Source organism: Lemur catta, chromosome 12 (genome assembly GCF_020740605.2).
Source record: "Lemur catta isolate mLemCat1 chromosome 12, mLemCat1.pri, whole genome shotgun sequence".
In the NCBI taxonomy this organism is placed as follows: domain Eukaryota; kingdom Metazoa; phylum Chordata; class Mammalia; order Primates; family Lemuridae; genus Lemur; species Lemur catta.
Genome location: NC_059139.1, coordinates 8,867,958 through 8,893,187, shown reverse-complemented (window position 1 = coordinate 8,893,187; position 25,230 = coordinate 8,867,958). Strand labels below are relative to the sequence as shown.

The window sequence follows — 25,230 nt, the reverse complement described above, 5'->3', positions numbered from 1 at the left end:
TATTTAACTGAGTAATGAAAATTCACTTATGACTGATTTTGGAATTACTCTTTGCAGAAAAGAGTGTAACGTTTGGAGCACATTTGTGTTCAGTATTGGTTTACAATCTCTGAAACTGCTACTGAGAAAAAACTCATTAGGATTACACTAATTAATTTCTGGCAGACTAAAATGTCATCGAGTGCCCCAGACTAGTGGAGTATGGCAGTCATCTCCCTTCTGTCACAGCAGTGGTAAGGTTTGGAAACCAACTGACACGGGAACTATCTAAACACGGGAGAAGTAAAGTGGGCCAGAAAGAATGACTGCTATCAATTTTAATTATTCTTCATTGCCTGGAAATTTTTATATATAATGTAAATTACAGTATTTTATAATGCATAAAAAGGCAACAACAGAATGGAGAAATCTTTTTTTAAAAGGCAATTTTGGGTATTTATCATTGTTACCCATTTCATAATATTGAATTAGTGCAGCCAGAGTTTTCAGTAGTATTTCTTAACCAAATTTTCAGTATTTTGAATGCTGACTTACTTAAACCTATAACTACTTTTTGGGTACTGCATTTGAAACAGCAAGAGAACATTAGTGAAATTTTCTTTTATATGTGGCTACCTATTAAAATGTGTAATGACATTTGTGCAAACTCCACATTATAATGCTTTTCATTTTAATTTAGGTTATTTAAATGGCTGGTCAAAATGTTATGATTTTCCCCTTTTCAGGTGTGATTGGGGTAGGCTACTACTGTACCCAAAGAGGTTTTTCTGAGGAAGTCAGGGATTTCGTGATGAAATTGGTACCCCTGACACGCCGGCTATGGCAGATGACCAAGATTAAAATGCTCCCTACCCCTGCAAAATTCCATTATGTATTTAACCTTCGAGATCTTTCTAGAATCTGGCAGGGAATGCTGAATGCTACTTCAGAGGTCATCAAGGAACCAGATGTAAGTGATACCTAAGAGAGAAAAATAAATAACATTGCTATTGATCATACATCCTAAATATTTTTATCAATTTATTTTTTACTTGACCTAGGAAAATATGTGGGGATGTTTCAGAATGGATATTCTTTTCTTTACTGCTTTTCAACTAACATAAATAAGGAAAAAAGTAAATATGTCAGAAAATTTCAATTAAAAATTCCAATTAAATTAAGTATATGTTTAAGGGAATAGTTGCACAATAATTTTCTAATGACTAGAATAAAAGAAACAATTGATTTTATTTTTCTACCATAAGAAGATATTTTTCTTATACTAAATGATGGAAAAAATCACTATCGATTTTATTATATAATAGTTTTCATATTTTAAGCTTGACATTTTAACTTTAAAAAGTAATTATCTTTATAAATAAACACCCAAAATTAAAAAAAAAATTGTTGTTCATCATCCATGATCTTTCTTTTTCATGTAGCTAGATGCACTAAAAGAATTATGTATGTTGGTAAAATTAAAGAGAAGCAGCAGAGTAGAAATGTCATTTAATAGAAAAATGAGCATTTATACATACCCTTGAATGTGACAGTTCCTAGTGTTACAAGAATGTTATGTAAAAATCCAGTGTTTCTTTTTTTCCCAAAGGATAGATATCCTATATACTCAGAACAAGGCAGGGTTGGCCTCTTTTTCAGCCTTTCTGGAGCTGAGGAGGTAATTACGCAAATGAGTTTTAGGGGACTTCTCCATATAAACACACAGAAACAGTTGAAATATCAACAAAACTGTCATTAAGCACATCAAGTGTTGACTGTCCAAAAAAACCCCAACTCTTCCAGATGCTTGCAGTATAGGTAACCATACTTGCTGACTCTTGAAGACTAGATATTTTGGAAAAACTCACTCCCCTTATTACAGACAGAATTGAGTCAGTTTAGCAGCAGTGGACATTTTAACTTGATTTTTTTCTCCTCAAAGTTATTTACAAGTTAATGTAATTCAGATCTCAAAAGATTACTCTTTGATTAGTCATTTCTGGTGCTTATTTTCAATTAGCACAAACAATTCTCATAATTGGCTTTATCATGAACTTTTGTCTTAACTGAATCATTGAATATATTTTACTTAACTCCTTTTATATTCTGGCAACCAAATAGCATTTTATCATTAGCAATACTATGGCTTAAAGACCTTCTAACCTGCAAAATGTTACCAAACTACGAAAATTTCACCAGTCTTTCATACCAAATAACGAGCTTAGACAAACATTTATTATTCTTGCTATAGGGACAGGAGTATTGAGTAATTAATTTCCTCAACTTTCAGTTAACTTTGGGCTCTGAATCATCTGGACTAGGTGCTTGATTTTTTCGGAAAATCCAGATTTTTGTCACAAATTTTCTTCACTTTGTGTTAAGTAAATATACCTTTGTAATATCTCAATTGTATACATGAAAGTTGTTCATATATATGTTATATTATGCTCTAGCCCCAAGAGTGTAGGTATATTATCCAAAAAGACTCATTTGTCACAAATTTAAGAATTTTACGTAGAATAATGATTTGTTGGTTGATTAGAGATATTTTAATATTTTTGTCTGAGAATGTTTTCTTTTTAATTTAGAGATTGCAAATGAATAGACTCCGTTTTCTATTTAATATACTTTAATGAGACCAACTTGAAGTAAAGTTGAGTATATTTTAATCCTAACTTTTTAAAGTGTTGCACCTTGTATCAGGAAAGATAACACTTTACAGTATTGTCAACTTGAATTCCTAATTATAGCATAATAGGAATTAATAACTCATTTTAATTATACTTTCAACAGGATCTGCTGAGGCTATGGAAGCATGAATGTAAGCGTGTCATAGCTGATCGCTTTGCAGTGTCTGATGATGTGACCTGGTTTGATAAGGCTTTAGTAAGTTTGGTAGAGGAGGAGTTCGGTGAAGAGAAAAAACTCTTGGTGGACTGTGGAATTGACACGTATTTTGTGGATTTCTTGAGAGATGCACCTGAAGTTACAGGTAAACCACTGAAGCAGAGCGTGGAATTCCCCAAAAGGAGTCCCCAGTAGGGAAATCTGAAGAAAGAAGATCAGGGACTTTGAGTTTCTGTCTAGTAAACTTTATTGAAACAAGCCTGGGATGTAAGAGGTGCTCAGTAACTATAGCATGAGTGGATAAGTGCGTGCTCATGGAGTGCAAAGATGATCTATTTTTATGCATGTCATGCTTCAATATTAAGGTCGAGTTGGGAGGCAGTCTGGGGTAGGAGAGAGCGCACAGGATTTGCAGTCTGGCAGATAGAGGTAGGTTTGAGGATGGAATTTACCACGCATAAACTGGGCATCTTGGAACTTTCTTGAACCTCATTCTCCTCATTTATAAAAATGGAAATATTAACATGTGCATCATGCACACTGTGGGGAATAAATGAAATGCTATGTCAAATGGCTTGGGTAGGCTGTGGCCATAGTCAATGCCAAATGAAAGGTAGCAAAAATAACCATAATAATTATTATTCAGGTCATCCTGCATGTTGAAAAGAAAAAGAAAAACTTCCAATTATATGAGAGAGCTATTGAATACGATTGGTGGGTGATGTGGAGGCAAGTTTTGTGGTTATGGTTCCAGGAAAAATTGAGATATACTACCTTTCTTATGAAAAGAAGCAGTGCTCCAATTTTTTTTCCCTCAGAATTAACTGGGTTTAAGTAAAGTATTTTTCTTTCATGTAATAACTTATTCTAATATTGAAGATAGATTTTAAGTTAATTTACATATTTAAAAATGTATCATTTATATCTTTTAAACGACTAGATATGACCAGAAAGCCCCTCAGTAGATGTGATAACAATACATGTGATCTATCAAAAGTTTCTGAGTGACAATTGCAAAAGGATGTTTATTGCTGGCTATGCAGTTGGAATGATCCTTTTCCAGAAAGAAGCTCATACATTTTATTTTAAGTCAGGTCAAACATATACCTAAATCCTGTAAGGGCAAGGGTATTTTACAAAGTAATTAGAATTTTTGTATTTTATTCCTTCTAATTCAGAAGGCAAAATGATTAGATTATAACTTTCAAGGAACAAAGCACAATGGCTGCATTTTTTTGGGGTAGGAAAGGGTCTAGAGGCAAACACTTAACCTTTTGTGTTTTCAAAGCATTTTATTTCTCAAAGCTTGAGTGGAGCATTTATGAAAGAGTTTTGACTATTGAAATTTGATTAGTGAGAGCTTTGCGGATAGGTCAATCTTGATGATTATTATGCTAAACCAATATCCTTATCTTGTCATAAAAAGGTTAATATACCATTATATTGGGACAAAGCTAATTGAAAATAATTATGTATCTTATAAGATTTGGAAGATCCACTTGCTCTCCTAGTGCCCAGTGAATATCTAAGTTGTTACTGGTATATTCAACTAAGGTGTCACTCACTTTTTTTCCTGTTACTAATGTTAACTGTTAGTGAATTTATATAGACCCAATTTCACTTTTTCTTTATGTGGTTTATAGTCAACACTGGGAAAGTGCTCAGCTGATATAGTATGTTTCTAATTTTAAAAACTGTATATTGATTTTTAATACATTTTTCTCAGTGAAATAATTTAATATGTTTATTTAGAACATTGTTTTTCTATTTTCTCTCAACCATCCACCTCCATTTCCTAATTCACTCTGTCCTTACCACTAACCTGAAATTCCTGATTCATAAAAATTTCCTGAGTAAACACAATGACCTTTTTCTTTTTATTTTCTTTTAAACAATCATGTGATTCTTGACCTGCTTTGCTGATTTTGACATTAAATCCCCATTTTTTTGACTTGCATTTTGACCATTAAGCTACTATCTCTGGGAGGATCTTTGAAATGCCAATGTTCGATTGTGGGTTCAAATTCAATTCGGTGAATACAACGTTATTTGAAATTGGCTCTTTTTAGACAGGAAAGAACTGAGACTGCATGTGATCACAAAAATCCTAATGCTTCTACTGTTGTTTTCTTTCTTCTTTTTTCTGAAAATGCATACTATGGCATTTTGATGAAAATAAATATTATCCGGAGTTAAATTGTAGAACTATGAGTGTATTAATTTAGTTTGAAGGAAGCAGTAAAGTTCAGGGATTTGGAGAAACTTAATGGATTCTTTTTTCCCACCAAAGGTGAAACATCTGAGGAGGGTGATGCTGAAATGCCCAAAATTTATGAGCCAATTGAATCTTTCAATCACCTAAAAGAGCGTCTGAATATGTTCCTGCAGCTGTATAATGAGAGCGTCCGAGGCGCGGGCATGGACATGGTGTTCTTTGCAGACGCGATGGTTCACTTAGTCAAGGTACAGTAGCTGCGGGAGTGGAGCCTTGACAAAGTGATAGACACTTGGCTTCACGCCAGAATCCTCTCCCCTTTCTATTTTCATCCCCTAGGAGAAGATCCAGTTTAAAAATAAAGTCGATGCTATCTTCCAATTTAATTTCTAAACTGAATGCAACATGTCACACCTTGTAGGATTGAAATAAGAGCACGTGTATTTCAAATGTGTGATGCGATAATTTTATTCAGTGTTGCTACACAGCTTCCAGCTCAATGTTTTCACCCCCTGGGATGAATATGGTTGACATAGGAGTTCAATGCATAGGCAAAGCCTGCTTATTTTTGTTTCATGCAAAGAATATCCTATTTAAAAAGTGCATAAACCTCGAGGACATTATGCTAAGTGAAATAAGCCAGGCACACAAAAGGGCAAATACTGTACGATTCCACTCATAGGAGGTACCTGGGCTGGAGTAGTCAAAACCATGGAGACAGAAAGTAGAATGGAGATCGCCAGGGGCTGGGTGGAGAGGGGATTGAGGCCGACGAAAAGTTTTGGAGATGGATGTTAGTGATGATTGCATGACCTCATGAATGTACTTCACGCTATTGAACCACACACTTAAAAATGGTTATACTGGTAAATTTTATGTTATGTGCATTTTACCACAATTAAAAATTATTTAACAAATAGCGTACAAACAGTTGACTGAGCAGATGAAAATTCTGTTAGATTGCAATCCACCAGGAAAGTATAGTTTCCATTCTACTTTGTCGCTTTAGTCATTACAGTACACGTTTTTTAGGACAGTTGGTCCTCAAAGGTTGGAAGTAAAATATATTATTTTACTTGAAAACTTGTGCTCTAATTTATGTATGGTGCAAGATAATGCCATTTAAAATTCGCTGTTGATATTTGCACTTTGTTGACATCAATTGCTTTTTCAGACTACATCTTTTCAGTTAGAAAGCAAGCAATTGGAGGTTGTCTTCCATGACTTATGTTTATCCATGAGGAACGATTGCATGATTACAAATTGTCATTTCTAATAATTACTGAGTCTTACAAATAAGGGTTTTAGAGGTTATCTAGCCAACCCTCCCTCTGCAAATGGGGATTGCCTCCCTGCAAGAAGGAGAGGGAAGCATTTCTGCAAGGCTGGGGTAAGAGGGAGGAAGACAGAGTCTGTGCTGGGGCTGCGTTCTGTAGCCTCAGGGCGCTTAGCTTGGCAACTCTGACTTTTCAGAATCTGAGACATCTGCACTGAGCCCAAATGTCCTTCCAAAGCCAAATACAGATAGCATTTTGAAATTAGCTCCTAATTTATAGTTGATTAAAAATTGTTTCCAGAAGAATGAATGTTCTGTTATATTCAATAATTGAAGAAAAAAAAAGAAAAACATATTTTCCAAATGAGAAGTACCAGAGGCAACTTCATGGCAAATTGTCTATTGGAGATGGAATCTGATTGGCCTGGGATTTCAAAACAACTCACATTGAAGATGAGGTTATTTATGTTCGTCTTGTGCTCGAGCAAGTTCGCTAGAACTGTCTTTTCCCCTGTGTTTTGCAGCCCAGACAAGGTGCGATGAGGCTTTCTTCGCTCTGTCTGGGTGTGACGCTGGAGGCGTGGGTGCCTCAGCTCAGGTCCCTGCCAGTGTTTTTCTTCACTCTCAGCCTCTTGCCTGTCTGCTCTGGAATTGGCCACAGAATGCGTGACTCAAGTTTTTGAGCTAAAATGCTACGTTCCTCTCCATCTTCCAGACTGACCCTCTCTTCTACTCTCTTGTCTTCTTTGCATGGTGCATTTACATTTTGTGTCGTGCAGACCTGCGCCTTGAAATCTGTGGCCTAGTTACAGGCATGGTAGCAGCCAAGAGACAGAAGTGGAGACAAAAACTGCAGCCAAACAGGATGTGATAGGAGGCCAAGTGTATTTCTTAGTTCTTTTCTTAATTAAAGTATTGATTTTCTTTCAACACAGAGTGTATCTCTGTAATATTCCTTTTGCCCCTTTGGAGGAAGTTCAAACTATAGAGTATATGGCCTTTCATGATCTGGCCCCTGCCTACCCACCAGTCTTGTGTAATCTGGAAAAATGAACTGCTTTTGGTCAAACACATCGCAGTCCTATACCCCACTAGAAGAGGGAATTCTGAGAAAGGATGTTTAAGAAAACCTTGGCAAAATGCAGAGCCCCAGTCACTTCCAGAAGTTTCATCAGACATGGAGAAGTGACTCCTTGCAGCCCCCCAACCATCATTTGTCTAAGAAACGTGGATATCGCAGCTATACCTCAGGCTCAAACTGCAGTTAGGACAGAAAGAGAAATTGTTATTGCATAAGGTATTAAAAAAAAGAGCGTTAAAGAGAATTCCATGCCAAATCTCTTCTAGGTGGGGCAGGAAGCCTGGTGGTGTAAGTAGTTCATTCAACACCAATAAAGCCAAATAAACATGGGCTTCTACCACGAGGGGGATTTGAAATGGTTTGGGGCTACTGACCAGTGTGGAGTGGCCTTCTGACCCACCTATAATCACTTCTTGGTAGATATGTTAGGTATCATTGTCTTTGCCAAATAATGGGAGAGTGTTTATGCTACTTTTCTTTTTTAAAAAATTTCAACATCTATACCATACTTGGAATTCCTTCCCTTCAATTTAAAATCTCTATTACTTTTCAAATGTGGAGGGTATTCTAACCAGCTGCATGTTCTGTATTCCAGGAGTAGACATTATTCTGCCATTTCTGTTCTCTTTCCTATCATACTGCGTTAAGTTGGGCAAACCAAAAAGCAACCTAAACGTCCCCTTTATCTGCCTCCTTCAAACCCCAAAGCCAGCACGGTCTCGGCTTTGTGCGTACTTTCTGAGCTGCTGCCTTCCCAGTTCCTAAGGCACAGTCCCCTGGCCCCACCCCTTCCAGGGCACTCTAAACGCTATTCTATTTCAGAAATGCTTTTGTTCCTCCAACCAGTGAATCTGTCCAGTCTGATCTTGAGACACCTGTGTTCTCCAAAATAATTGTTTGGCCTTATTCTTATATTGAATAAATAGGGAACAATAGAATGTTTACATATTGAAAGATATATGCCTTTTCTATTCCACGTTACAGATCTCTCGAGTCATTCGCACTCCTCGGGGAAATGCCCTCCTGGTTGGGGTGGGCGGATCGGGAAAGCAGAGCCTGACAAGGTTGGCTTCATTCATTGCCGGCTATACTTTCTTCCAGATCACGCTGACGAGGTAACACGCTTTTACTTTGATCTAAAATGGATTTTGATAAAAGGTTCTCACAGCCCACCTGAAGTCAGGGATACATTTTTCTTATATATAATCACAGTAATTTTCCTTCTTGAATGTTGACTTATTGTCTTTCTCTTTCAACCTCTGTCATGGCCCATGAAAATTTCACATTAATAATTTGCTTTTCAAATATTTCATTTTCTCATTTAGTGAATGGCTGCCTCCCTGGTTTTTATGTTATATGGGATATGAGTATTATGTTACTCCTCTTCATGCATTTCAGAAGAAATTTATCCCAACTAAGTGTTAATTCAGATTTCAAGAATGCTAATACAATGAAAAAATAAACAAAAATTATATTTATTTACCCCATTCAAACATTTAAAATATTTATCGAATACTGTCTATGTATCAGGCGCTAGTTAGGTGAACAAAGTAAGTGAAGTCTGTGACATCACGGAGCTTGTAGGAACTGAAGGGGAAAAGACAGTTGAGCAACTCGTCTAATAAGGTGTGATTTGTAGGTACTAACTATGACAAATGCAGACCAAATCCTGTTGAAGCTCCTAACCTAGTTCAGAGGATGATCAGAAAAGAATTCCTGAACAAAGAGATTAAGCTGAAACTTCAAGATGAGCAAGACTTATCTCAGCGAAGAAGAGCAGTAAAGAATGTTCCAGGCAGAAGGATTAGCACATGTGAAATCAGCTCTGGAAGAAGTTAAACATGGCTGGGTACAAGAGCGTAAGGTGGTAAGGGGGAAGGGAAGAGAGATGGAGGCCTTTAAAAGGGTGAGAATGAATTGGGACTTCATCCTAAAGCGGTAGGAAGCCATCGATGAGTTGCCGCTGGAGAGGATGTGTCCAATCTGCATTTACAGAAAATGGGTGGAAGGAACTAAATTTGAATAGTTACAAGGCTGCCTCAGGGGTCTGGGTCAGCTATGGTGGTGTCATGAGTGGTAGCAGTGAGAGTGGAGAAATGCAGAGTGGAAATGCAAGAGATCATTAGGAAGCTGGAGCTTTTGGACTTGGTTTCTGGCTTGGGAAGCTAGCTAGCTAGTAGCTAGATGGTGCTGCTGCTCACCAAGACAGGGAACCCCGGAAGAGCAGTCCTCCGCTGAGTATGTGCAGTGCAGGGAGAAAACAGAATTAGAAAGTGAAGAGTAAACACAAAGAGCTACGTAGGGGTGATTCAGAGAGGTTGAAATAGAATTTCAAGATTAACCAAGATAAGGTTAGAAGCAGGAAGCTAGTTTGGGAAGTTTTGTTGGGCTGAAAATTGAGGTTAATTTCTAGGTGTGGAAGCAGGAAGTCTTGACTGTTGGGCATTGGTGAGGAAAACATGCTGCTGACCCATCTTTCTGAGGGAGGCCCATAGACACCTGCTAGGACATAGGCTGAAAGTTATTAAACGTTGGGTTTGGAGATCCAGATATTCAAGCTGTTGTTATTACACTATGCACTGAACTATAGGGTTCTTCTTGGAGAATAAATCCAAAGATTGCTGTTTTATTCAAGTAGTAGGACAGACAGAAATAATTCTAGTTACTTTGTGTATAATTCTTCTAGTTTGTGGATAGAAGCTGAGCTAGATAAAAGATCACCTACATGAAAGAATTTGTACCTCCCCAATACTCTGAAATAAAAATAAGTAATTAAATAAATAAATAAATAAATAAAAAAGATCACCTACACAGAAAGGGATTGGACTCTGAGATTTTTGTTCTTAACATTTGTATGAAACCTTGTAGTTTTCAAAGCACTTTTATATGCATGAGTTATTTGATCTTCAAAAGAACTTTGTGAGATAGTAGAATAGCTGAAGCTCAGAGAGGCTGTGCATCGCCTGACATCCAAGGTCTAGCTGGCAATTGATTGTAGGATTTCTGGTTTCTAGTCTGGTGTGACTTGTACTACATCACAATGCCTCAGCAAACATACCTCCCCCACCCCAACTCTCAGAGGGATAAACTATTCCCTCTGCGTGTCATACTGGGAATGATCCATTACTGACAAATTGGAGGGCCAAGCTCTTCCTTTCCTTTTCACAGCCTTCAAGATACTATCTTACTCCTTAAGCCTTTGCACAGCCATGTGGCCAAGGCTGGGTTGCAAGAGCCTCACATTTGGGAAGCACAACCATTTGTTAGATGTCTCAGGTCATAGTATTTGAGGAAGTGGGCCCTTGAGATCCGGGAAACTGGGTTGAAAAATTTCCCCACATCACAAGAAGTTGGGCAAGATGTTTTCCTTTTTTGTGTGTTTTTTTTTAAGGGGGCTATGTCTTTGAAACATTTTCTTTTTGGATCTCTTGGATATCACTTCCCTAAATGTCTTTCTTATAGAAATATTGATGCATGGCTGTGGTATTTCCAATTTTAGGGTTTAGCTTATAGATGTTAAAAGCAAATAGAGATAAATATTTAGTAACTTTTTAAAAATCACAAGGCCATTTGCTCTTACACTCTGAATTCTGAGTTTATTTAGTGACTCAAAATACAAATAATAATTTAGTAAGTCTTCAGGATTGGAATATTTTGTTTTATGCTTTTGGCAGTAATGGACTACTCTGTATTGGAACCTCTCTAACATTTCTTGATTGTAGGCTGACTTTCACCTAAAGATTGGTTTTGATAGTGAAAGAAGATTTAGAGTAGGTTATTTCATAACATTTCCAGCTATTATACTACAGTGTACTGATTGCTCAGAAAATGAACTCTTTTATGTAGAATACAAAGATGCAATGATAATAAGGGTGTTGGGGATGAGGAATGGCAACTCCCTCACCCCATGTAATCAAAGCTTGAATTGGTTTAGTTTAGTTTAATTTATGAAATGTCTTCTAAAATACCAATTGCATATGGGTGCTTAATAAATATTCTAATTTGACTTTTCTATTATCATTGCCAAAAATACCATTTTCAAAATGATATACATACACACTCAAATGACATTTGGTTATAGTAAAAATTTTATTTTTGTTTCAGGTTGACTTTTCAACTCTACTTTTTTTTATGTAAAAATATAATTAAGTGTAACTATAATGTTTTATGAAATGTGGAGCTTTAAGAATCAATCAACTACTAACATTCATATATAATACATACTTATATCATGGAACAAAATCAGCATTTTTTAGTTAGCTCAATAGCATAAAACACTGTTATAAGGTTTTTTCCTTACCATGAAAATATTTTTTAGCTAATGACCCAATGACAATGTTTCTTTAGATCCTACAACACATCAAATCTGATGGAAGATCTAAAGGTTTTGTATAGAACGGCTGGTCAACAAGGCAAAGGAATCACATTTATTTTCACAGACAATGAGATTAAAGATGAGTCATTTTTGGAATATATGAACAATGTTTTATCATCGGGTGAGGTAGGAGCTCATTTGTTCTTCACGTGTTTTATCTCTTTAGATTTCCTCCAACTTAGAGTTCTCTGTACTTCTTTCCATTAGAGTTTTGAGTAAATGTTGTTGGAGATTAGGTGATCAGTATGTTTTCTACGGGTTTTTTAAAGACTAAAGCTCCCCATCAAAATGTAGAGGTAAGCATTTAAAACGTCAGTGAATGCCCCAAGTGACAAATGAACAAACAGAGTAGAGAGGCCAGAAGGAAAGCTGATTCGATTTTTAGTTTACCCCCTGCCAGGGCTACAACTTTGCAGGTAAAAACAGAATTATTTGTGTATTTTAAAATGTGGTGAACTTCGTCTTGAAAACTTTCAGTTAATTTTCTAAAGGAGTTTAAGAACACAAATACATACTGAGCTCTGTATTTTGATTTTTTTTCATGTGTGTGTACTGAATTTGGAAACCTGTACTTCTTTTAAGGTCTCCAACCTATTTGCTCGAGATGAAATAGATGAAATTAATGGCGATCTGACATCAGTCATGAAAAAAGAGTACCCCAGGCGCCCTCCCACCAATGAGAACCTGTATGACTACTTCATGAGTCGGGTCCAACAGAATCTTCATATTGTGCTCTGTTTTTCACCAGTCGGGGAGAAATTTCGAAACCAAGCTTTGAAGTTCCCGGCTCTTATTTCAGGATGCACCATTGACTGGTTCAGTCGATGGCCTAAGGATGCCTTAGTTGCTGGTGAGTGTGGTGGAAACATTTTTTGCAAGGTCTACAGTGTTTATTTATTTACTTACTTACACTTTCTGCTGCTTCGCTGTCTCTGTACTGGGTTGAGCAAACTCACTTTGTCCAACATTCAAGCATTTTTGCTACAAGATAGTGCTCTTTCTTAGTTGGGAGCTCATTTTTCCCAGAGTGTGGGTGTCAGAGAATGAAGTCTTCCATCTGTATCCTCTTGGGTTATTGTTCAATGATTTTAGTTTTTTTTCAGTGCTGCTTGCAGGCTTTGCCTCCGTTGGATCCCCAGGCAGGTTCTGGGATGTCACAGGAAGGCAGTCGAGGTTTTCATCTCATGGACAGTGTTTGACTTCTTTTTAAGTGGGTTTGTCAACCCAAGAGAAGCTAAAGCCAAGTGTCTCTTGGATGTTTCCTTCTCCTGGCTGCAGTGCTGGGAATCAAAGAGGAAAACATTACCCAGCAATCCAGTGCTGGTTTTGTCCTTGACATAAAACGTTAACCAGAGTGACCTCTAGCCAGAGTTCTTTCTGCTTCTACTTCTTTCTAATCTTCCATGCCTTGGAACATTAATGCTTCCTTACTCTGTAAATGAAATGGGAATGTAAAAGAAGTACAGGAGATGTTAGACATCGTACATTTAGTTTACGTCTCCCCTGCCCCCAGCTTTTGGTGAGAAAATAATCTGTGGATATTTTAAAAGACGGAGATACTTGAGTCTCATCCCTGACCCATTACATCAGAACTTCAGGAGAAGACTGATTCAGGGCAGCAGTTTTCAAACCTTTCATCTCATTTTTGTGCTTTAAGCAGAACAGCCTTATTTCCCAGTAATGCCTTATAGGTAGCCCTAGTAGATAAAACGGTGAAAAGTAGAAGGGAAGAGGAAGTATTCTGTAGCCTCCTCCCCTAATACTCCCCCCCACCCCACTACTGCCTCTCCAGCTGTGTGGTACTCCATCTGAGAAGGACCAGTTAGCCTGTCTCCTGCCCTTTATGGTAGGAGAAACTGGGGAGAGTGAAATTGGGGGATTGTCAGAGGTAGAAGAAGCCAGTAGGATCAGCATGGGGACTAGAACCCAGAGGTTTCTTTCCTACCTATCTATCATTTGTAAATTATCTATTTATCTATCATCTTTCTATCATTTATCTATCAATCGTCTATCTATTTTTTTAAACAAACTCTTACCCACTGGCTTAGTTTTGCTCTTAGCGCACCACTGTTGACAATGATAGTTTTCCAATCCAATGGGGCTTTTAAACACAGAATATTTTAACGTGTTTGATATAATGTTCAGTACAGTTCTCTCTGTGTCTTATAAAGCGTGAGAAAGACCAGTGATTTAAAATTTTAAGTGCCACAAAAATGTAAATACAACTAGAGGTAAGATTTTAAAACACCATGAAGTAGGAGTTACATGCGGAGCACAAATCAAGAGTATTTCAGAGCTGTATTAAAGTTTACTGTGAAATCTGATTATTAGTATGCTAGTACTTCATAAAATGCCATGGCAGCTTTTGTAAATAATAATAAAAATAGCAATTTCAGGTGACAAATACTGTAAAATGCCATAATTAAGATGATTTAATTTAAATATGGAGCTCTTCCTGCTAAGTCCGTGTTTTAGTCATCCCTTCTTTTATAATGCAAAGTTCTTATTTCCTATTGATCCTTCCTTTGTTAATTTCTCACAAATCTGCCGCATTCTTTTAAATCTCATCACATCAACCTGAGCCGAGGTTACATGGAAGGCGGAGAAACTTTCATTTCTGTGTCCCTACCTCCTAGCAAGTGTCCTGACCTTTATGCATGAATCTATTTGTTCTTTCATTCCAAACATATTCATTGAGCTTCATGGCATTTATTTAACCAGGCACATTAGAAGGCAAGGTGGACTCATTTCTTTACTCCAGGTTCTCTGCCCAGGAAAGCCCATCTGTAGCCTCCTGTATGATATGCCCCATCAATTTTTATCTTCAGTCTAGCCTGTCTCCTGGCTTGAAATCTGTTACTCAACTGCCTGCTTCATCCATTCTTAGGGATGTTTCATAACTGCTAAAACTCAAAATGTCTGAAACTGAACTGGTTTTCCTCTGCTCTCCCTCTCCTAAGAAGTGCCATCATCGTTCATCAAACTAGGCAATCAGAGACCTCTTTGTCTTTAACACCTTCCCTTCCTTCAACTCTCAGGTCTTATCCATCACCAAGTCATGTCAACTTTATCTCCTAAGTTTTGGTGAAATCTGTCAACTCTCCCTTCCACTGACAGTTTAGGCCAAGCCGTCATTGTCGTTCACCTGGAAAACCCAAATAGCTTTCTAATGGTCTCTCCTCCTCTTCCACCTGTCTCCCATCCATCTCACACTGCAGACAGAATCATAATGGTAAAAGCACAAACCCAATCTCATTGCTTTCTGCTTAAAACCTTCCATGACTTCTCTTTGCTCTTAGGAAAAAGAGCAGTATCGTTAGCACGGCCTTCATGGCCAGGAAGAGCTGGCCCTACTTACCTCTCCAGTCTCTTCTGAGGTCACTTTGTCTTCCTGCTGTCTTTCCCTAGATCCCTAAGGGTGCTATTTTTCTTTGCATGCAAAGCTCTCCTCCCATTCTTCCTTGCACACTCCTCCTTTGTCTCGACGCTGGCTCAGCTAAATGTCACTTCTTCTCAGAAACCTTCCTTTGTTTCTCCCTGTTCTCTCACTCAGCCAGGTCCCCTGTTAGCCATTCCATAGCACTCTGTGTTTTTCCTTCTTGGGACTAACCACAGTTGGTAATTTATTTATCTAGTTGTGTGATTTATTTGATTAATGCTTGTCTATCCTACTTGAGTAAAACTCCATGAGGTCAAGAACTACATACCTTTTGTTCATAATGTCACCCGCTACAGGGATCTGACACTCGGGGTGTTGAATGAATGAATCAGACTGTGTAAACATTCATTATCTTTCTGTACTATGGCCCTAACTCACTTGCAGTCTTTCTGTCACATCATACAAACTTTCTCTTTTATTCCTCCAGGTGTATCTCTTTGTCCTCTGAACATACTTCCATTGTCCTTGTCTTTCCACACATGTCCCCATAGCAAGAATGTTCTTCTACATAGTCTGTGTTTCTGCGAGTTCCAAAGCTTCATCAAGATTCATCACATCCTTCCGTCCTCCTCTGTTCCCTTGGGGATATTTAAAAATTTTCCCTTTTCTTGGACTTCCTATATCTATAACATTTACATTTTATATAATGCACCTGCACGTTTAAATGTTTTTAAACCTTTTAGTAACCAGTAAGGTTTTGTGGTTATATCTCCAATATAGGTTTGTAAATATTTACAGCATGCATATTTTATGGATGCTTATTTAGTTCTGTGCTAGTCATAGTAGTGGATAAAATAAGTAAAAGGCATGAGATGTTCCTTTCTTCAATAAATAAAAAATCTTGTTGGGAAAACCAGTGTTTACACACCTAATACTAACCTGCCTTACGTTACTGTGAAAGAATACCATCTGTGGGTATTGGAAGTGTTTAATACACTTAGGGATTTCAGTTTTTAGAAAATTAGCATTAGGATTTCTAGAGAAACTATTATTTAAATTGCTTTAAGGATGCTGATATTGAATTAAATTATCTCCCACTGCATCAGTAGGGAAATATATGATTTTATTTATGTTAGCATTTCGTTTATAAGAAATATCTCTAATAAAAGTATAAATTATTATGTATTTTTCTAATTTAAAGCTCCAAAACTTAATACTAGGTTCTGTAGTATTTTGGGAAAAAGTGAGTTGTTTATATGTATGAATTTAAATTGACTGAATCTCTTGATGAAACATTTAAAGAAAAATATGCTTTGCTTTCTGTTGTAAAATCCCCAATGGTGGGTCCCAACGCTGGCATTGCCACCTTGGTGAATGGCTGTTGAAATCTCAGAAGGGCTTTCCATGGCCTCTTGACTGAATTGCAGCAGATTTGGGTCTAAGAAGAAGTGTTCTGATTCTTTATGTAACCTTTCTTGCACCAGAGATTGTGAGTCTGTGGGAAAATCTACTTAGAATCCATCTCATTTTTATTCTCTCTGACTTTTTGGAGAGACAAAAAGATAACTTCCTACATAAAGAAAAAGGCCATCAATATTGCTGCTCTCTATTCACGTAAGAAGGAAAAAAAATCATTACATGATAAATACAAGGAAGTTTTCAGAAAGTGAGTCCTTCCCCAGGGTATAACATAATGTCAAGTAAAGCACTTATTAATAGCATCGTGCCTGGCACAGAGTAAATATTGCAGCCATTGTGGTTAATACAAAAAACTTTTCATACGTAAGAATTGTTCTTACTAATGTGTTTCCAGTCCCCAGACTTAAACTTCCTAGAATTTAAACTTTTCTTTGTTCTGGTTGCTTAACTTATGTGAGAAAATAGGACTTCTGGTTACCTTAATTTATTGCCTTTCAGTGTATGGTAAACTGTATGTGTAACCAAGCTGATGAGCAGCCACTATTATTTATATAAATGTCAATTCTGCCCCACAATCACAGCATTAAGAACTTAATTTAGTGATCAACTAATAATGATGCATAGATACCATTTTGATGGATTTGCTCACTGTCACCTGTTAGGCTTGCTTACTGGGTTCCTTTCATTTCCCTCTCATTTTTATTGGTCATATTTCTGTTTACAACTTATGCACATAGGCTATTTCTTCTAATACACAAAAATGGTTGTGATAATTTTTAACTGCGTGATGCATAACCTTGTAAATTCCTTGGGATTGAGACCAAGTTTCACATTCTTCTTTCATTCCGTGGCATCCATCACAGTGGCTGCTGTGTAGCAGGCATTCAATATACGTGTGGTGATTGATTAGCTGATGTTATGGCCTATTCTTACAGCAGGAAATGCTGACTTGGAATTGCTCCCCTGTGTGGCACTGTGGGGAAGGTGAAGGCCTCCAAAAAGAGATTTTTACCCAGATGTTTCTAAGGAATACTGTAAATTAGAACTGACCACAAATGGCCAGCTGCCACATTTAAGAACAAGATGACCCAGGCACAGAACAATTTAGTGATGAACATTTCCACATGCCAAATGCAGTCAGAGCCTGGGGGAATTTAGGGGATGACAGGTTCTGAGAAAAAAAAAGAAATGTGATTGTTAAATATGAGTACCAGGTGGGCACTGATTTCTGAGTTATTTGTACCATTTTGTCCTTATGTAAACCATAAAACAGGTGGGCTGCTGCCCAGAACCTGCAGCTGTGTAGAAGAAACTTCTTTGCACAAGTACCAGAAAACAAAGAATAATGATAGCTTTAAAGTATTTTATAGTTTTGTACATAAAACAGAAAATAAAATTGTTGAAGTTATAGGCCTGGGGCCAAAAATGCTGCCATAGACCTACCTAGCTGGGGCTACAAAAATGGTATGCAGTCTTAAGAAATGTCTAGGTCTTAAATAAATAACCAGTTAATTTTAAAAATGGGAATTCACATTCATATTTCAGACACTGTCATCTTTATTATTTCTAGTGTCAGAGCACTTCCTGTCCTCCTATGATATTGACTGCAGTTTGGAGACTAAGAAGGCGGTAGTCCAATGCATGGGCTCCTTCCAGGATGGGGTGGCCGAGAAGTGTGCTGATTATTTTCAGAGATTCCGACGTTCTACCCATGTGACACCCAAATCATACCTCTCCTTTATTCAGGGCTATAAGTTCACATATAGAGATAAACATGTGGAAGTGCAGACCCTGGCCAACAGGTAAGTGTGAAGGGCAAATATAAAGTTATGATAAAGCAGTGGCTCTACCTAGGGGCAGATTTGCCCCTAGTGGACATTTTGCAGCTCCTGGAGACTTTTTTGTTTGTCACAACTGGGCAGGACAGGGGTACTATAGGCATGTAGTGGGTAGAGGCGAGGGATGCTGCCAAACATCCTACAATGCACAGTGCAGCTCCCATGACAAAGAATTATCAGCCCGAAAGGTCAACGTGCTGAGGCTGAGAAGCCCTGCTCTAGAGCCTATCCAGATGATTATCCCATGGTCCCTAGGAGCTTTATTGCTGCCCAGTAGGATAAACTGTTGCCTGGTTTTTATGTGGCCTACCATCCTACCATTTTGTTATAGAACTGATAGCCCTGGAGGGGAGTTGAGAATGCAGACACACCCTCCTCCCTCCTCTCGACCCTCTCCTCCCAGCTCTTCTAAGTGACTAAGAAGAGCAGGGCTGACGCATATGTTCACTGCCTGGGAATGCCCTGCTTCCCTGAAGTTTGTTCCAGATTTCACTGCTCTATCCTGTACTTTTCTGAACAATCAGATCTCCCAGAATGCGGCCACGATGAGCCAGGGTTGCTGTGTAAGGGACCCCTGCGTGGGTGATTGCACTAAATGACTCTGAGGGCTCCCAGCTTTAAGATCGCATTATATCAGGTTCAGATGGGCAGCTAGTTCCTTCCGAAGCCTGTTCTGATGGCTTTAAATTTGTTTCTTTTCTTAAGCCCCAATTTTTCTTCCTTTAACTTCATTGGTCTCTTTTGAAAAACAAAAGTTATTTATTTTCCTTCCTCCTTGACAAGGCTTCAGACATTTGAAGTCTATTGTCATTTAGCCTAATGTCATTAAACAGGTTTCCCGCACAATGCAGATTTTAGATTCACTGTTGTTCCTTTTTCATAAAGCATGTTCCAGTGGATTCACTCTTCCCACGTGGGGTCTATGAAGAACGTACATATTATCAGTCTGGAGTTAAGCCTGGATTTATGTCCTTTTTGCTAAGCCTCTGGAGTTTGCTATTTGTATATACCCATTCTCCAAATGTGACTATTACTACTCATTCGTGGACCAGTGCTTGGAAAATGTGGCCAAGTACCACAGATTTTAACATTGCTTGCTTGGATTTTCAATTCTAGAATGAATACTGGCTTGGAAAAGCTAAAAGAAGCTTCAGAGTCTGTTGCAGCCCTGAGCAAGGAACTAGAAGTAAAAGAAAAGGAGCTACAAGTGGCCAACGAGAAAGCTGACACGGTGGGTGGACATTCACACATGTGCCACGTCCCCTTTGAAATCCCAGTTCACAGATGTTAATAGTATCACATATTCACAAAATTAGAACCATGGACATATAAATGATTCATTTCCTTTGGAATAAAATGTTCTTAATTATATGTATGAAAAATTGGGTAGGTGGGCAAGATCCACAAATCAAGGCAATGATGTGCATTTTCAGCTGGGTCTTTGGTGTTTTTTGACGAGATACTTTTTGCTTTATATTGAATTAGGTCTTGAAAGAGGTGACAATGAAAGCACAGGCTGCTGAAAAGGTCAAGGCGGAGGTACAGAAGGTGAAGGACAAAGCCCAGGCCATTGTAGACAGCATCTCTAAAGATAAAGCTATCGCTGAAGAAAAATTGGAAGCTGCAAAACCAGCATTAGAAGAAGCAGAAGCTGCATTGCAGGTAGATCTATGTATTATAACAGATGCCAGCTTTAAGGTGCACGAGGCCAATGAAGGCAAAACATTAGTAACAAAAAGGAAATGCTCTGTGTGACACTGGGAAAGTCACATCAACTTTCTGAAACATTTCCTCGCTCATTCATTGAAGACATTGGAGTAGGTGATCTGTAAAACACAACATTTTCTGTAAATTATCCAAATAAAGAACTACTGATCTGATAGAGCTCATCTGATGTAGCTCATTAATGACAGAGTTTGGGCAGGCTTCCAACACAATTAAACAATGCAGTTGGGTGGCAATAATAGAAATGGTGAAATTTCAAGGGACACTGGATTCCAAGAAAATATAATGAGTCTAGTGAACTAGGTCACACTTTAAAAGGCTGGTCTAGTTTTGAAGACTCAATTTATACTCAGGAAGTTCCAGGCACATCCAAACCTGATCCATTTTGGCATCAGGTTGCATAGGTTTCTTTCTATCTCAATATTAATCTGACTTTAACCAGTTCAAAGCAAAAATAAAAATACCTCCAGATTTTAAATAACTGTTATATTGCCACGGTGTAGAGAAGATTATGTAAGTCACATTGCTTTGCCTGCACAGAAAAGAGGGATTTAATACTTAGCTGAAACAGGTTGATTTTCAGATGTGCCCCTCCCTTCAACTCCTTTCCCTGGGTCCGTAACATAGCTGAGCATAATTCTGTTTGAAAATTCTTTTTCAAAGTTAAAGCAAAATAAGCATGCACAGCCCTTATGTTTTATGTAACTTTAATTTGACCCTGCTTTCTCCACTGGCTGCTTGTCTATTCCTCTTTCTTCTTTTATAGCCACACATCTCAAATAAAGGTCTGTCTGCCATTTCCAGCTCTTTACCACAAATTCTCCTTAACTGCCAGCTGTCTAGCTTTCACAAATGCTAGGACATTAAAACAAACGTTTTCAAGGAATGTAGTTACATTGCTAATTTAACAAGTTCAGTGTTTTTTCTTTTTCCCCAATCCTCAGAGAAAAGATCATTAGCCTCGATGAGAAAGTCATTGGTTACCGTCGCTGGTTATGTTTTGACAGGAGTGATGCAATGCAAATGAGATGGAAAGTTTTCAAGACCTGGACGGAGTGCACCTATGCTATTTGTCCTGGAAATAGGACTGTATCCAATTCTTATATTTAATATCTAATACATATTCCATAAAGAGTTTAAGAGACAGAGCAGTTATTATCAACCACAGGTCTATGTGACTATTAAATAATTTACTCTGTAAGAGTACTAGAAATGGAATGGAACTTTTTTGAGAGGGAGCTTAGTGAAATTCATATTGCTCAAGTTCCTTCATTTAAAGGTCAGTTCCCAGCTAAGAAACCTGTAATTATTCAATCTGTCAGCCCTGCGGCTACCCTCTGGTGTCAGTACACGGTGACAAGTCTGAGTTGCCTAAGAGAGAGGCAGATTCTTGACCTACATAGCTAATGAGCAAAAAGGCACTGAAAATACTGTGTTTTTCCTGGTTTTGAACCCTGATATCTAATTATGTGCAGAGTATTCTTTTTCTTTTGGATTACGCCTTTCTATTTTCTGGCACAATGTGGACTGTGCAGTTTTAGAGAAGTCACAGCTCCTTATCTGCTCGCCAACATTTCTCTCCTCTCACTGTCAGTTTAAATAGTAAAAATGTGAACTTTTTGGGACATGGTGTTTCTTTGGGATTAAATATGTGTCTAGACCCTATGGCTCTCCATCTAATGTAGAAATGTTTTCTGTCGTCTGTTGAGATGGTAGCATTCAGGCATGAGGAGTCTTTGGTCTGCACTGTCTTATCTGAGATGGGATGATGACCCCTGCCTTTCATCCCCCAGACCATCAAGCCTTCCGACATCGCCACTGTCCGCACGCTGGGCCGACCCCCTCACCTCATCATGCGGATCATGGATTGTGTGCTGCTGCTGTTTCAAAGGAAAGTCAATGCGGTGAAAATTGACCTGGAAAAAGGCTGTACCATTCCTTCCTGGCAGGAATCTTTGAAACTGATGACTGCAGGGAACTTTTTGCAGAACTTACAGGTTGGTAGTTCAACAGTGATGGGCTAAGAGGGAACTCAGTATTCACTAGGGTGTCTGACTCCTTTAATAGAATACGTTTCTAAAAAGAATTCATTCTATGTACAGATTTCTTTCCAGCGTAGAATTTTCTCTTCCAAATATAAAACATTATAAGCATTAGAGGTTTTCCTGGCAGATTTTAGTTAATTAAAGCATCATCAATATATGTATACTTCAATAAAAGCTTTAAAAATTTTGAGAAGACTATATATGTGTATATATTAATATTTTATGCATATAAATACAAATGTATACACATATTTATATTTTGCAATTCTCAGTAGTTTTTTCCATCTTAATTTACAACTTTGAAATTTTATTATGAGATAGTATTATACTTACACGTAACAAAATGTACAAATTTTATATGTACAGCTTGATGAATATTTACATATGTATATAACTATTAGTGAACACTAAAAGAAAAATATATATTTCCAGACCCCAGAAAGCTCTCCTGTGTCCCAACCAAGTCAATAACTTCCCTTACCTAAAATAATTATCACTCTGACCTTTATCCAGATAATTAGTTTTGCCTGTTTTGAATTTTGCATATATGAAATTCTATCCTATGAGCTCTTGTTTTGGCCTCTTTCATTCAACATGTCTATGAGATTCATTCTTATTGTTGCAAAGGATAGTATTTCTTTCTTTTCTCATTGTCATGTGGCTTTCCAGTATATAAATATGCAGTAGTGTGTGTGGTAAATGTTAAACAACTGATCCTTCAAGGGGGAGAAAAGGAAAAAACAAAAAAAGCTCTGATTTGAAGTGTTTGCCATGTTGTCACTGCTCCCACGATGGCTGTTTTTAAGCTACCAAAATGATGTCACTGAATGTAGAATTGGAAAGAGGTTCACAGTAGCACACAGTTATATAGTATATCTGCCATGTAGAGTCAATAGACCTACATGACCTCAAAAACACAGATGATAGTAAAGTGTAGTTAAATGATTGGAAAGGGGTGAGTTTTGATAATATATTATCTTTGTTTTAAATATAACTTATTTAATTGTAAGTTTATATAATTAATTTTTAACAATGGCTGTGTTTAACAAGTTTATAAAATTCCTGAAAATTTAACAGTTATTTCTTATGAACCTGTATGAACCAGCACCAGTGGGAAACACTATATTATGCTTCAATTTGTCCATAGTACTGTTGCTGAATTTTTGGGTTGTTATTAAATTTTGGCTATTATAAATAAAGCTACTATGAATATTGGCCTATTTGGTGGCTGTATGCATGCATTTCTATTGGTTGTATACTCAGGAATGGAATTTCTGGATCTTATGTTACATAAGTTTAATCAGCTTTGGTAAATAGTGCTGAAGAGTTTTCAAAAATATTTGTATCAATTTACACACCCACTAGCGTTGTATAAGTTGCTCCACACCATCACCACACCATCACCATTTTCTACTTTTAGCTATTCTGATGAGTTTGTAGTGTCTTATTATTGTTGGTTTAATTTGCATTTCCCTAATGAGTAACAATGCTGAAAATCTTTTCATAGGTTTATGAGCCTCTTGAGAAATTTTTTGTTAAGTGCCTGTTGAGGTCCCTTGTCCACTTAAATTTTTTTTTATCACTTTGTAGAATTTTTTAATATATAAAACATGAATAATTTGTCATTTGTTTGCAAATATCTTCTGGGGCTTTCTGGGTTAGTTGTTCACTCTGTTAATGGTATCTTTTGAGAAGCAGAAATTCTGAGGTTTAATGTAGTCCAATTTATCAATATTTTCCCTAATAGTGTTTTCTGTGTTCTGTTTAGGAGGTTTTTGCCCACATCTAAGGCAGAATAAATTCTGTTTTCTTCTGGAAGCTTAATTGTTTTGTCTTTCATATTTAAATCTTGAGACCACTAGTTGGGAATATGCAGTCCACATCTATTTCCCAGGTTATAACTTTAGCACTCTCATTCAGTCTTCAGTTCAACATTGCTCGAGTAACTGCTATTTCCCTCACAGCAGCTGTAATAAGAAGTAGCTTATGAAACTGGTGGGCCATACAGACTTGTCCAAGATAATTATGATATGAGGCTCTACGCCAATGAATTTGGGCTTTGAATGGAATCCTAGCAGGTGACGCCAGGTTCCTGCCTTATTTACCTGTGGCAGGGCCCCTGCTCTTGGAAGCTGCCTTGCTGTTTGTCTTTCTGTCACCACCCTTCTATGGCTCCGAGACATTCTTCTGGCTTTTCTCTGGCTTCACTATTTTTCAAGTCTCATAAAAGGAACTTGCGTTAAATGAGGTCTGAATGAGAGTGTGTTCTACTCTGCATTGGATGCTGTGATCTGTGAAGGCTTCTGTCACTAAATTATTTAGCTGCTAAATTTCTTTCTACTTGGAAAACATTTAATCATCTTCTTTCAAATGATCAAACACCACTTTTAAAAGATCCAATTTCATTGTTTGGTCAGTCTTCCCTTTCTGATGTGGGAAGGCATCCTTAATTCATTTCTGCTACTATTTTAAAATTTTATCCCTCCAGAAGATAATAATTCTCTCATATTCTTGATAGTTCTATGATTAAAAATTAATTCATCACCCTCAAGGCCTAATGTCCAAGTTATTATCTTCACATTTCAGGTGAGTTTAATGAAACCTCTGACTGACTATATTAAGCACTTAGTTGCTGATAAGTGATAAATATATATGTCCTCAGGCTGAATACACCTGTGTGTGTGTGTGTTTGTTTTTCATTGTAGATTTTATGGGTTTGTAATTCATCTATTTAGGATTAATGACAAGAAATTTTTATTGCTTTGGAAATTCTAATAACTACATTAGTGTTCATCACCTAAATAATTTACTCTTTCCCTGGATCCCAGTCTATTTATTTAGGGTTGGTATCTCATTCCTACAGAAGACAAAGTGTACTTTAACAGACTTCTTTGCTATCATTTCCTACTGTGCTTTCACTTTTGGGACTTTTGCCTAATATGCTGAAATATTGACAAAATATTAATATGACACCATTGGTTGTGCAATAGTTTCCATGGCATTGAGAGCACAATGTGAGCATGACTTCTTGGAAAGAAGTGTTTTCATTTT

The 25,230-nt window shown here is 37.4% G+C and overlaps 1 protein-coding gene across 1 annotated transcript in view; it reads left to right on the top strand.

Annotated features, from left to right (window-relative positions):
- The window catches only part of DNAH5 (dynein axonemal heavy chain 5), a 193,791-nt gene that overhangs the window by 111,143 nt on the left and 57,418 nt on the right, over positions 1 to 25,230 (top strand). Inside the window, exons 50-59 of the mRNA XM_045565937.1 lie at positions 726 to 949; positions 2,773 to 2,971; positions 5,117 to 5,289; positions 8,383 to 8,513; positions 11,746 to 11,899; positions 12,356 to 12,623; positions 18,142 to 18,373; positions 19,526 to 19,640; positions 19,895 to 20,071; positions 21,928 to 22,131. Of these exons, the coding sequence (XP_045421893.1) occupies positions 726 to 949; positions 2,773 to 2,971; positions 5,117 to 5,289; positions 8,383 to 8,513; positions 11,746 to 11,899; positions 12,356 to 12,623; positions 18,142 to 18,373; positions 19,526 to 19,640; positions 19,895 to 20,071; positions 21,928 to 22,131 (1,877 nt within the window). The remainder of the gene's footprint in view (positions 1 to 725; positions 950 to 2,772; positions 2,972 to 5,116; positions 5,290 to 8,382; positions 8,514 to 11,745; positions 11,900 to 12,355; positions 12,624 to 18,141; positions 18,374 to 19,525; positions 19,641 to 19,894; positions 20,072 to 21,927; positions 22,132 to 25,230) is intronic.